Raw genomic sequence first — 14,650 nt, 5'->3', positions numbered from 1 at the left:
CCACACCCCCCCCAGCCCCCACATGCAAATAACCAAGAAATTATCCACTAAAATTATCCACACTGTCCCTCACAGCCACAAAACCACAGCCCCCATCACAGCCACAACCTAGCCATAAAGATGCCCACAACCCTAAACACAGAGCACACCACAACCAACCACAACAAAGAGCACACATAGCTTCATCACAACCCCCACACAGCCACAACCCACTCCCAAGACATCCATCAACTAGGCAGAAACCACCCCCAATCACAGCAACAAACCACACCACCTCATAGCCAAAAAATAGCCCCCATCACAAACTCAAAGCAGCCCTCATCACAAGCTCAAAGCAGCCCCCATCACAGGCTCAAAGCAGCCATAGAGATGCCTACAACCCTAAACACAGAACACACGCCACAGCCAACCACAACACAGAGCACACACAGTGTAATTGCAACCCCCACACAGCCACAACCCAGTCCCTAGACATCCACCAACCAGGCTGAAACCACCCCCCATCACAGCCACAAATCACCCCCCATGATAGCCAGAAAACAGCCCTCATAACAGGCTCAAAGCAGCTCCCATATCAGGCAGAAAAAAGCCCCCATCACAGCCACAAATCAACCAAAGAGATGCCCACAACCTTAAACACAAAGCACACACCGCAATCAACCACAATACAGAGCACACACAGCACCATCACAACCCCCACACAGCCACGTAACAGTTTCATCAAAACCATTCTCCAAATTAAAAAAACATCGAAAAAACGGGTGAGGAAAGCAAACCGCAAAGAGAATCTACAATTCCATCGAAAAATTTTCACAGATTGCATATTGAGAAAGACATTCGATCGAAAAACTTACACTGCACAGTAACTGAGGTCGGAATGAGGAGGTTAAAGGCGAGCGAGGACTCGAGTGAGAGAGGAGAGCTAGCCGTTACCTAGAGCAGAACGGGATCGAGCGAGGAACGAAACGCAAGCAGATAAACCTATAACGTAAGTATGTGAGCCGCAGGGTTGATCCCGATGTCGTGTTTATTAATGATATGGTCCAGCGTTTTAGGATAAGCAGAAAAAACTAAATAAACAAACGCCTGACATGCGTTTTGAAAACACAAACGCAACATTTAAGTTGTCCCAAACGCAACATTAAGCATGAATAATAACATAATGAATAGCTAAAAGAAACACTCAGTGTTATATGCATAATCATCTGAAATATAAAATAGTATAGAATCACGTGTAGCATAATAAAATTTAACTTGCATTCATAAATTAATTGTTGGTATCCATCTAGAATATGTAAGAATTCCTAAATGCATCGGTGTCAACTAGCAATCATATGCATACCTATAGAAGATCATTTTTCTTAAATTAGCACAAGATTATTTTACTTAATTTAACGGAACAGCCCTACGACAAGTTTCTATATGCTCACCTCGAGCTCAACGTCTCGTGTAGACAACTTGGAGCTTGTAGACAACATAAAGTTCCATAAAATTCGGCTAAGAGCGTGACTTAATCCAAAACAAGCATTAATTGTCAAAACATAGCTCAAAAGGACTTCGGCATAAATTGCCCCTCTGAAACCGGCTAATCATCGTCATATCGCCTCCAACTTAACTTTTGCTTCTCTAAACTCATGCTAAAAACTTTTTAGAAGCTTTTAAAATGGTTATACTAAATATAACACACAATTGGCACCTCTGACAGTTACTGCAAATGAGAAAAATACGAAAAATGAGACAAAGGTCAAGATGAAAGTGTGAAGAAGGAAATGAATGCATAGAATGATACAACAACAACAAAGTCTTAATCCCACTACGTGAGGTCAGCTACATGAATCTTTTTTCTCCATTGTGTCATATTTAGTGTCATATTTTCATTTAGTTCTAATAAATTAAGATCATTTGTTATACAATAAGCTCAAGTCTTCAAAGGTCAACCTCTGTCTTTCTTAACAAAAGTCGAATCTAAAATATCTACTCTCATAATCGGAAAATCAGATGGTCGACGCTTCATGTGACCAAACCATCTAAGACGACTTTCTCTAATTTTGTCCGTCACAGGACCTACTCCAACCCTATCACGGATATAATCATTTATTTTGTCTCTAAGTGTAAAGCCACTCATCCACCTAATCATTCTCATCTCGAGAACACTTAACTTAGTATTATGCTTCTCTTTTAAAGGACAACATTCAGCGCCATAGAGCATTGTAAGTCTCACCACCGTCTTATAAAATTTTATCTTCAGTTTAAGCGGTACTTTTCTAACGCACAAAAGGCCCGAAGCATTCCTCCACTTCAACCAACCAACTTGAATTCTACTATTAACATCCCCATCTACATCACCATTGCTTTGAACAACAGACCCGAGATATTTAAACCGTTCACACCTTTTAATAATTTGATTACCAAAAGTCACACTTCTGTCACTAGAGCTGCTACTACTAAAATTACATTTCATATATTCAGTTTTAGTTATACTCAAATTAAAGGCCCAAATGCATAGAATGATGAAAGAAAAAAATTTGTACTTACAAAATTTACCCTGAAGCCCTAAATCGCGAGCTGCCGCACTCGGGTAGTCGCTCGGTTCGCTACTGGCTTGTGTCAGTTTGCAGCCCTTGCACTGTAGCAAGGAGTCACAGGCCCCGCCTGCTTCAGCCAAGCATGAGCAGAAAAAGGGAGAGGGGAATCGTGAGAGGAGGGAAGAAAATCGAAAGAAGTCGGGTAGGGAGAACATTGCAAAGCTCACAAAAACTTTAATCGATCAAGTGAACATAATAAAATAATTATGTCTCGTAGATGTCTCAATCTAATTCTATGACAATATATTATTGTATTTTTTATCTTCCAATTACTCGTCTTAAAATTAAGAACAAATAATCCATGTTGATTACTTGATTTTTTACTTAGAATAATTATAAAATCTTTGCATCCTCGACAATTTTTTCTTCTCATGAGAAAATGATTAATTTGTGTTTTCATAAATTCATCATTATCAATAATAATATAATAATATCTTTTCTTAAATAAAGTATTAGCAATAACAAAATCTAAGATGGTTTTGTTTCTTCACTTATTACTCCAAAATCATAACCTCCATGAATATTTCTAAAATCTTTTAATTGAATTAAATCTTACCAAAACAACTATAGATTATAAATGCTCTTTTGATAATTTATTAGATGCAAAAAGATAAATGCCAATTATACTATGAATCTAGAAATGAATTTGCAACAATATCAGTACATTTTCATGAACATGAACCCATTCTTGAACAAGAATCATAATTAAGGAAGTAAAAAACTTGAAAGATGGTAAAAAGCTTCATGCCTTCTCATTCTCATTAATTCAAAAGGTATTTAAACAAAGAACTGCCTGAATTATATTTGGAATCTAGATAATTGTAGAATTGTAGAAAGAGTAATAGTTACAAAAAATTTAAATTCAAATAAGTTCCAAAATCATTCACTCTTTCTTTTTGAATTCAGCTACCCAATACCCAACTAAAACCGCAAACTATCCACAATTTTTATCTTGTGTGGAGTTTAGCTAAAACAAAAAAACTTTCCTTGCTTGAGCTCGTGAATTGATTCATGCTTACACCACCATCTAACTTTTCCTTTCTTTCCTGAATCAGTGGGCTCCACTTTTCCCTTTTTAATGCTATTGAATGGGTGGATACTTTTTTCTAGCATTGAATCTGTGGGTGCTAGTTCTTCCTTTTCTACTTCCACCAATCAGCCTACACTCCTCACCATAATTTCATTCAAAATCAACCTACATTATTTTTCTAGTACTGAATTTGAGGTGATACATGTGCGTGCTAATAATAGAAACAAATTTTTTTAATTATGATAAGAAAAATCTAAATAAATCAGCAAGCTCTGACAATATTTGATGCATTTTTTTCATATGGCTGAAAAGCTGAGTTACACGTCCACGGGTGCAGATGTTGACCACGTGTTGGTAAACATCAAAGGGAACTTTCACAAGTTTATAAAAGATCAACAAAATGTTTCTTCTCCAGGTTTTCTTAACCACAGAAGAGAACACAAAATATATCGTGAATAGTGAATTATCAATTTTTTTCTTTATCAAACATCGCTAGCAACAATTAGAAGCCTTTTAAATAGTCATCATTCAAAAATTGTAGAAACAGTAGATGAATGTTGTATTCGAACGAGGACATTGATAAACCTGATTAAAAAGAATCAACTTGTGAAAAGAAAACTGATCCTAGTAATCAGTGCTAAGACGACAAAAGCATAAATAAATATAAACAATACCAGGAAAATGCAATGAAAGCATAAATGAAAGAATAACAACGTTTCATACCTTGGTAGAACCCGCATCCAGGCTATTATGTACAAGTTCCTCAACAACTCGGGGCAAGTCAAATAAAAATGTGCTTGAGTGCAAAGAATCATACACATTGCGAGACAAACGCCTTATCTCTTTACTTGACATTTGCTGGGAAAGCACAACAAATAAGTAATAAACAAAGCCACATATTTGCATCAACAGTAAAGAATAGAAAATTTCAGTTAAGAAGTATAATCAAGTAAGAATCAAACATTTAAGTATAGCATCATGAAATAAATAAGACAAATTAGGTCTTATTTTCAATTTCTATAGATAACATGCATGAAGTTAAATAATTGGTACATTATTTTTTTTTTCCATGAGAAGTAGCAATGTTTGAGGATTCTTAAATCATTTAGACATCCATCAACAAAGTGACGTCTCCTTTCATAAAACCGAAGGAGCTAAAGAGAGGGACAGGAAATGAGGTGTCGAGAAATGAAAGATTATTTTCACTTATCGACTTACCTGTAGAAAGGTGTGTGCGAAGGAGAGGAGGACGCTACAGGAATAAGGCTGTTAACGATCCAATTTCAAGCAGAGATGGCGGCTAAAAATTGGCTCGAAAAAAATTTGATCCAAATTTTGGCTTGTAGCTCGACTCGTTTATTTCGATCCGACTTAATCCAAGCCAAAACTTGAATTAATTTTTGAGCAATTAACGATCTTCAATCTAAATTCACTAAATTCACGGTCATAACATCATTGGGGCATTAACGATCTGATTTTGAGCTGAGTTAGGGTTCACTCAAAAAAAATTTGATTCCAAAATTTTGGTTCATAGCTCAACTCGTTTATCCCAAAAATATGATCCCGATCCAAGCCAGAATTCAATTCAAACTTCGAGCGATTAAAGCTCCTCGAGCTAATTCACAGCCATACGCGGGAGGCGTTGTCGAGCATAGGCGTGCTGCTTGGGCTTTCACCTAGCCGAGGGCACAAAAGTCTACGTCTTCAATCACCGTAGAAAGCAGGAGAGGAAGTCGACTACGCCATCATCGAGTAGGAAGCTCACCCTTGAGTAGTCCGGGTTCATCGAACAAGAATTTAGTTCTTGTGATTATGTTTTGTGCAAGAAAAAGAAGAGGATAAGAAGCACTGAGCAAATTTTACCACCCGTGTGAAGCCGGAGCTCGACCGTGCCCTAATCGACCATTGAAGAAGAGAAGAGGAGCAGCATCAAAGTGGTAGAAAGATCCCTCTTGCGATTTTCTACAAAGGTAAGTAAGGATAGGGGTGTAAACGAGTCGAACACGAGTGAGCCCAAGCTCAGCTCGTGTTAGGCTCGTTTATATTTCGAACACAAAAAGTGTGTTCCTGTTCAGCTAGTCTGCTTAGCAAGTCGAACACGAGTTGTTCACGAACAAAGAGTCGTTTTGACAACGTTAATTACGTAGTCATAAGATGTTAAGGATTGGGGCAAGATTTAAAAATTATTGTTAATATTAAAACATTATTTAAATATAATTTAATATTTTTTATTCTATCTTTTGAATTAATACTTTTAATTGAATATAAATCTTTGTAGCCTTGTAGTTAATTAATTTTTTTTAAAAATACTACTAATCAATTAGATACTTTTCACCTTCTACCTCGTTTCAGTTTCTTGAGTCACGTTCCTTTAAAGGCTAATGCGTAACGTTTACTGCTAACAATAAAACAAGGAGTCTTATGTTTGTTGTGCGTGTGCTCAATGCGGACTCGAGGGCGACTTCTGGCTACTGTGATGCGCCCGCACCGCATAAACTAGGTCCAGATTCTCGCAGGCGTTAAAAAAGCTGCACTATACTGACTTTTAATGAAAGTAGGTGGCGATATGTCAAAAGAGAATTTTTCCCCTTTTATATATATATATATTTTTTTTTTTTATGGAGGCCCTAGGGCAGATTATATTGAAATAAAAAAGGATACAAAAAAGTTGTATGAGAAGGCCCAATAGATGATGCCCTACTCATACGATACATGGTACAAAGATATCCCAACAAATATATATACATATGTATGTATTAAAAAAACACAAGGGTTAATATATTAAAAGGAAAATGATACAGAAAGATTGTATGAGTGGACCCAAAAGAATGCATCCAAATTGAGTCGTCCCTAGGTTTTGGTTTTTTTGGTCTTATATAGATCCTTTCTTTTTGTGGGATTTTTGTGATATATATATATATTGAATAAAAAAACAATAAGCATGATTACATAAGGTAAAATAGAAACCTTATACTTAAATAATGTAAAATTAATAGTTAATTAAAATAACATAAATTATTAGAATAACTTAAAATAATAATGGTATAAAAGATTTAATCAAAATAGAAAAAAAAATTTTACATTTACTTGTATAAATTAAAGGGGACATTAATTGAATATTGAATATTGAATAAAACAACAAATCCTAGATGTTGAGTAAGTTCCAATTGTGATAGTCAAATTAAAGTAACCTAATTAATTAAAATAAAAGTTTCAAATTAACAATTAAAAAAACATAATTAATTAAAATATTGATTAAAAATAATTAATGATATGCTTAAAATTGTATAATTTTTTAGGTGTCTAACTATTAGAGACAAGATTATATGTGTTTGAAGATTTAAGACAAGACATGCAATTTTGAAGTACTCTTACTCTTAGATTGATATTAATATTTTGTACATTATCAATCAATTGCATTAACAATTATTAACAGCTATAAATTCATGAATTAGTTTATCCTAATTTATATAGTATTCTTTTTATTGGCCATATCTGAATGTTAGGTCTTCTTTTAATAAAGATTATAACATATTATTTAAATATACACATATTATATTGTATGTCATAATATAAGCATATGAATGATACTGATTATATATATATATATATGATATATCAATGGTGTTGACAGGGGCAGGCTCTGCTAGAGTTTCGTCTGATTCCCGGCGGTGATTTTATCGGGTTTAGCTTCTTCGTTTCTCTTTTGCGTCTCCCACAAAAGACATTTTCACGTAGCTGCAGCTCCTGTCTATCCTGTTTAAAGTTCGTTCGCTCCCAGTCGTCACCTTTGTCGACAAAGAGCACTCCTGCGATCGTCGTATCCATTGACGACGGCATTTCTCTCGCTGTCGTCTCCCGTTCCAGACGAACCGAGCCCAACACTCGAAGTTTTGCTCGCATCTTTGCGGCCCGCCAGACTATTTCTCTCCTGACCGTGATCATCTTATGAGAGAGAAGATCTCGACGCTTCGTTCCAATGCAAATACCCTTGCCAACAACGTGTTTATTCCTGCTCGTGCCCATCCTCCAGGTTCAGCACCTGGTTTTGCTATCGGAAAATCCTACAATGTTCCAGAATCTTTCCATGGGACTCTTGAAGGTGAAGGTAATCACACTTTTATTAAAAAGCTTGGAAAAAAAATGGGAAAGTCTGCCCTTATTCTCACAGAGGTTGAAACCGGTACTCTTGCATCCTCTTGGTGTTTTTCTCTAGTGAGTAAATTCTTTTATGGTCACCCAAAATTGGAGATCATTAGGAAGGAGTTTGATGCTATGAAATTATTGGGCAGTTGGAACATTGGACTACTTGACGATAGACATATACTTATTCAACTATCTCAAGATGTCGATTACATTCGCATTTTCTCTCAAAAAGCTATCAAGATTGAGAATCGTTTTATGAAAATTCTGAAGTGGATTGTCTGTTTTGATCCAAAAGCGGAGTCCCCCTATCATTCATTTTTGGATAAAGTTTTTGGGTTTAAAATTACATTTGTTCAACATAGAAATCCTCTACTCTTTAGCAATTATTTATGGTAAGTCTTTCAAAATGGATAGTCCTACGCTTGTTGTCATTAGACTCTCTGTATCTTGTGTATTAATTGAGAGAGATACCACTCAACCAGCTCTGGATGAGATATGGATTGACACTATTCACAACGGGTATTGGCAAAAGATAGAAATGGAACCACACTCTCCTTATTGCTCTCATTGTAGTATGTTTGGTTACAGTTGTTTGGTCACAGCTCTACTATTTGTTATTGTTTGTATCCTCATTTAAGGTTGAATATCGCTAAAGAACAACCACTTATTATCCCTGTTGAGAAGATGCAACCCGATCTTCTTCCCAACACCGCAGTTCTTGAAGAAGAACAACATACTACAGCTACAGATCCAGTTGTGTACCTACAAATGATAGTGTTCAGACTGATAATCAGGAGAACCTCGTAGCTCCGCTTCTTCAGAAAGTATCCGGTGTAGAGTCAACTCATACTTCACATATAGTAGAATCTATTGTGGGTAATACGGTTGATATTCCATCTGCTTCAGCTCTATCACCCCATCAGACTGATTCTTCAAAAGAGGAATGGCAGGTCTATTACAGGAGGAAGAAGAAGAATGAAGGTCGACTCCAACTCATAAATATATTGGATGATACATTGGTTACTACTGGCAATGGCAATCATCTTACCAGCTTATTAACTTGCTTTTTTCCTAGAACCAGAGGCAGAGGCAAAACCAAATTGAGTTGCACTCTAGCCACCTGATATTATGTATTTCAGCATTTTTAGGCTTTTTATTTGTCTTCGATGTACTTTTCAGTATTTTCTAGCCTTGGAACCCATGTGGTTTTGGTGTGTGCAGGGTGTCATGTTTGGGTCCTCCAACACATTATATTTGTATCTTTCTTTCTAGTTAATATATATATATATATATATCTTTGCATGTGCATGTTTGACTATAATAGAATCACTCTTTTATGGCACTAACGGGGGACCACTAAGTTATCAATGCATGTAAATGGAAAACAATATTGTTATTAAAGTATCTTAATTGGTACAATTTTTAGACAGTGCTCCGATGACGATTGTACAGATATAGATATTTTATTGATATAATTCCTTTCATATTTATATGCAAGTCATTAAATTTTCTATTTCATGATAATAAAGTCAATTAACAAAAATGTCCTAAGAAACACTTTGATATGTGCATAATCCTCATATTGCTCCTCCATCTTTCCTTCAAATCTATTCTCTGACAGGACAATAAATTCTTTTTTATTGCAAATTGAAGCAACATGAGGAAGAAATTTCATTAATATAATGGTGTTCTCAAAGGAAGTGTGTCTAGGCTTCTATACATAATGCTAGCAAAAGATATTAAGAAAGCAGTTCCCACGTCCTAATGAAACCCGATCCATAGAAATGTTTCATAATTATTGAGGTGCAACTTAGATAATCTTTTAAATGAAGACAAAAAACAATAACTTAATACAAAATAAAATTGAGACTGATAGAGATCACAAATGGATGAAGTAAACCAAGCCATATTACCATATTTGGACATACCACACCTTTTCCACCTTACATCAATCTGTTGTTCAAGACTATTACCACTTCTGCATAGATGCTCCAACTACGCCTTGAGCAAAAAACTCTTAGAATTTGCTGGCAGGCATAAGCACTTGAACATAGTAGAAAGGATTTTATTTTGATCAAAATCGAACATGAAATAACACTCCTTCGAGGTAATACTCACTCTTTTTTTCAGACCATTGCATTTGAATGAATTCCCAAATCGGTCATTTTTTAATTTGTTTGTATCTATGAATAGAATAAAAGAGAAAAATAGAATAGTTTTTAAACATCGAAACATAATGAATAAAACTACATACATATCTATTTACATAAGATAGAAAAAAAATATTGCACGTCAAAGTAGTTCTAACAATTCTGTAGTATTTAAATTCAATTTTCATTTGAACTTGTAGTTGCTTCAACTTGATAGAATATCATGACAAAAATAAAAAAAAATAGTGTAATAAATACATGAAAGAGATGAAGATAAAAAAAGTAGATTAAATACTAATTCATTGATTTGTGGTATGATTAACCATTCTTTTTTTAGTGTAAGCAAGACGGCCATCCAAAGTACCAGAACACTAGTTAACAAGTGCCTACATAATCACACAAATGATTACCAATCCCCAAGAACCAAGTTAGGATCCGACCAACATGATCTTGACCATGGTGGAAGTATAAGAACACATGCATCTCTAACTACCTTTCGAGCATGCATGATTGGCTTGGGTGCAACGCAAGTACAATTGGATGTGTCTGCTTCTATTTAATCTTACAAGAAAAACCATGGGCAGACCCTTCTCTGCTAGCTTTGTAAGTTAAGTACAACCAAAGTATATGTGTCTGGGTTGGACACACAAAACATGGCTTCTTAGCTTAAATACTACTTAATAAAAAAACAAAATACCTTGCCACAATCTTGTTGCATAATATCCCAAAATCCTAATGGGAACATGTTGTGAAAAACGACGACAAAAAAGTGAAAAAATAGAACGAAAAAAATTACACGCAGAAAAACACTTGAATGACACACAGATTTATGTGGTTCGGCAAATTTGTCTATATCTACGGAGCTGTAGAGGATTTTATTACTTCGACAAATTACACCGTCGAGCGTCTCGATGTTTACAAGAAAATCTCTATTTTTATCTTTCATTTTCCTCTCTCTTTCTTTTCCTCTCTTTTTCTCTTAGAAGACTTGGTTTAGTCTTGCTTCATACTTTATGACAAGTCAAAAGAGGCTATTTATAAAAACTAGGAGAGTGAGAGTTAGGCAAGCGATAGGTGGGAAATGGTATGTGAGCGGTATGTGGAAAGGTAGGTGAGCGGTAGGTGGGATTCTTAATTAGGAAGTTAATTAAATTGCGGTGGACCGGATCTCCACATTACTCAACAATTCTCTCACTTGAAGACTGAGACACTGATTGCATCACTTACTGGTTGCATCATCTACTAGTTGTACTGATATTTTCCTCAAACATGATATTCTCCACCTCTGCAACTCAAAGCTCCTGTCTTCATACCACAAGACCAACTGAAGTAGAGCATAATTTTAGCTTTTTAAGAGTAACACCCTCAGTCGATATATCAGCATCAACATAGTTTTGTACCTCCAAGCTCTTTTCTGGGTTACTCTTGTATCTGTTAATAACTCCCACTACATGGGCAATATCTTACCTCTGTTGAAAGTCATTTGCAATAAGTCCAATTTTGTACCTCTTATTATCATCAAGTGCGGTCTTCACCCGGTACACTCACTTGTTGTGCAATGTTTTCTTCCTTGGTGGAAAATCTATCAGCTCCCAAGTCTGATTCCCTGACAGGGAATCCGTCTCCCCCTTCTTGGTCAGCTTTCACTTGCTCGAATTCTTATCTTGAAAGATTTCTTCATAGCTCTGTGGTTCTCCATCATTTGTCTATACAAGGTTCGGTTTTCCAGCATTTGGCGCTCTGCCACTTTTCAGGAAACTGACACTTCTGTTTCTTCATAATGCAGCTCTGACTCATGTGTTCTCGCCTAAGTAAACATGTGGTCATATATAGTGTGTCAGTTTTCTTACCCTGAGTCAATACTAATGTTCTTTTTGTAACCTTTCAAGTGTTATTTGAGAACACCACCGAATGATCACCCTCATTGAGCTGCCCAGCAGAGATGAAGTTTTTCTTCAACTCAGGAACGTGTCTAATCTTTTGCAAAGTTCATTTACTCTTGTTAGGGAGTGCAATATCAATGTCTCCCATCTCCACCACGCTCAGAGCTTTCCATCAGTCAGATGTATCTTTCCAAAGTCACTTGCAACATAGTTTCACATCAACTGCCGGTGGAAAGATGTATGGAAAAAGCCCCTTAATCCAGTATTCAGTCATCAACAGAACTGTGAACTGTCAGCAATAATGCATCCTGTATTTCTTCAATTATAACATTAGCGCTATCATTCTCTTTTTTCTTAGGATTCTTGCAGTTCCTTTTTATGTGGTCAGTATTGCCACAATTTCAACAGGTTGTCTGTTGACCAGACCTTGATTTTGATCTTCCTCTGTTTGAGTTTTTGTCATGTGATCTCACTATAGAATCAACATTCAGCGCCGAAATTGAACACGAGGTCTCGCCAGAATCCTTCATGCGGACCTCCTCAATCAAAATCAAATCACGAATATCATCATATTTCAGCTTAAATTTACTTGCATAACTGTTGGTTATCATCCTCATGGCTTCCCAGCTATTTGACAATGAAGCCAACAATATCGGCGCACGTATCTCATTGTCAAAATCAATTTCAACAGACGACAACTGATTTTTTATGGTGTTGAAATCATTCAGGTGTTGAGCAACAGACACATCTTCCGTTATCCTCAAGTTGAATAACTTTTTCATCAAGTGCACTTTGTTATTCGTCAATGACTTTTCATACATACCTGATAGAGTCGCCATGAAATCTGCAATAGTCTTTTCCTTGATGATGTTGTGTGCAACAAGTCTTAACAGGGTTAATCGTATAAACCACAAAACTTGTCGATCCAATAGATTTCACTCCACGTTCATCTTTTTCGGTCACTTTCCCAGTAATGAAAGATGAAGTTTCTTCTCATAAAGGTAGTCATCTATAGGCATCCTCCAATAACCAAAATTTGTGTCATTGAACTTTTCGATCTCCGATACCATCACTTCCTCTCCGCCCATCGTTCTTCCTTAGATCTAAAATCACGGCCCTGATACCAGTTGTGAAAAACGATAACAATAAAGCGAAAAAATGGAACGAAAAAATTGCACGTAAAAAAACACCAAAACGACACACAAATTTACGTGGTTCGGCAAATTTGTCTACGTCCACGAAGCTACTGAGGATTTTATTTCTTCGAAGAATTACACTATCAAACGTCTCGACGTTTACAAGAAAATATATATTTTCTTATTTCCCTTCCTCTCTCTTTTTCTTCCTCTCTTTCTCTCTTAGAGGGCTTGGCTTGGTCTTGTTCCATGCTTTATGACAAGCCAAGAGTGGTTATTTATAAAAATTGTGAGAGCGGTAGGTGGGAGCTAGTTGCACGGAAAGTGGGATGTGGTAGGTGAGCGGTAGGTGAGATTCTTAATTAAGAATCTAATTAAATTGCGGTAGACCGGGTCTCCACATTACCCAACAAAAAAGAGGTAGGCACATCACCCTATAAGACCTTAAGATCCTATGCAAGGTTATTCCTCGATGCCATTGGACATGAACATCTCATTCACAAGCTTTCCAGCACAAACTCTGGTGCATGGAAAGAGAGGCTTAGTGGAAGAGGGGACGTTTAATGCTTAGGATAGAGGAGAAGGAAGAATATAATTAAAGAATGAAAGAACAGTTAATTTAATTTTCCTTGATTGCTGATGAAATGTAAGTGAGACTTGATGATAAATTTAAACAATGCTGCGATTTCTGAACAATGGGACAAGCTAGAGAGATTCAAATGCAAACTGCAAAGTGCCAAAATATACTTCATGGACTGAATCAATATTCACCTTTGGTATAAGATTATTTCATGAATCGAATTAACATTCTCCTTTGGTACGAGATTATAACCAGACTTAAACACAAAAGAAAACAACAACGACGACAGGATAATCCACATTTCAGCAAAAACTCTATGGAATTTACCGCACTCAGCAACAAATAATCCAAAAAAAACCCTCATTTCGGCATTTTCAAGAACCAGAAACTTCAAACAATGGAAAACAACGTGAAAGAAAATAAGAATACGAAGTAAAAAGGGTTCGCGGTCTTTACCTGATACGCCCGCCTAACAATGAAGTGAAGTGAGCGAGCAAGAATCGCAGGTAGTTCCAAGATGGAAAGGTGCGAATCACAGGTAGTTCCAAGTGGAAAGGTGCGATTTGGCGGCAGCGAGCGATGGGGAGGGTTTCTGTGTGATTGTGAAGAGCTACGTTTCGAAATGCTGATTGCGAGAAGAAATTCTCGGAAAAATATTATGCAGCACTCCGAATCGTATTGGATTGCGATGGTTAGAATCTTTGCCACGCATACTTTTAGTCTTATTTCAATTTTCACCAAATGCGTGGGAATTTCTAACAGCACATCACCCTCAAATAAAATCAAGTAGTACGGGAAAATATTTCAATAATTTCACAAAATAATCGAATAATATCATATAATATTCAAATAATACTTAGTTTTTTACTAATAACGTAGATCAGATATTCTTGTAACACAGCTGAATATTTCTAATGTAATATTTAGAGAATAACTGAAAGATTTGAAAGGAATTTATTTTTTTGGTGGTTTTTAATTGGGAAGACATGAATCAGCATTAATCGTATTTTTTATATAATAATTTATTCATGTGTTGCGCCTATTTACATGTGGAGTGCTTAGATGCTGCCTTTTATGCATTCAAATGTAAACTAGAGGCAATTAGTCCTATTGGATGTATATTTTTCTATTAATAGAATA

At 36.1% G+C, this 14,650-nt stretch overlaps 1 protein-coding gene across 1 annotated transcript in view; it reads right to left on the bottom strand.

Moving 5' to 3' along the window:
* Nucleotides 1-14,230, bottom strand: part of LOC110031497 (DNA mismatch repair protein MLH3-like) — a 117,857-nt gene extending 103,627 nt beyond the window's left edge. Inside the window, exons 1-2 of the mRNA XM_020734720.1 lie at nucleotides 13,967-14,230; nucleotides 4,339-4,473 (exon numbers count right to left, since the gene is read on the bottom strand). Coding sequence (XP_020590379.1) covers nucleotides 4,339-4,470 — 132 coding nt within the window. The 5' untranslated portion in view covers nucleotides 4,471-4,473; nucleotides 13,967-14,230. The remainder of the gene's footprint in view (nucleotides 1-4,338; nucleotides 4,474-13,966) is intronic.
* Between the last annotated feature and the right edge of the window lie 420 nt (nucleotides 14,231-14,650).

Source organism: Phalaenopsis equestris, unplaced genomic scaffold (assembly GCF_001263595.1).
Source record: "Phalaenopsis equestris unplaced genomic scaffold, ASM126359v1 Scaffold000834, whole genome shotgun sequence".
NCBI classification, from domain to species: Eukaryota; Viridiplantae; Streptophyta; class Magnoliopsida; order Asparagales; family Orchidaceae; genus Phalaenopsis; species Phalaenopsis equestris.
Note: the sequence above shows the minus strand (reverse complement) of the source record. Positions and strands in the feature narration are given on the sequence as shown.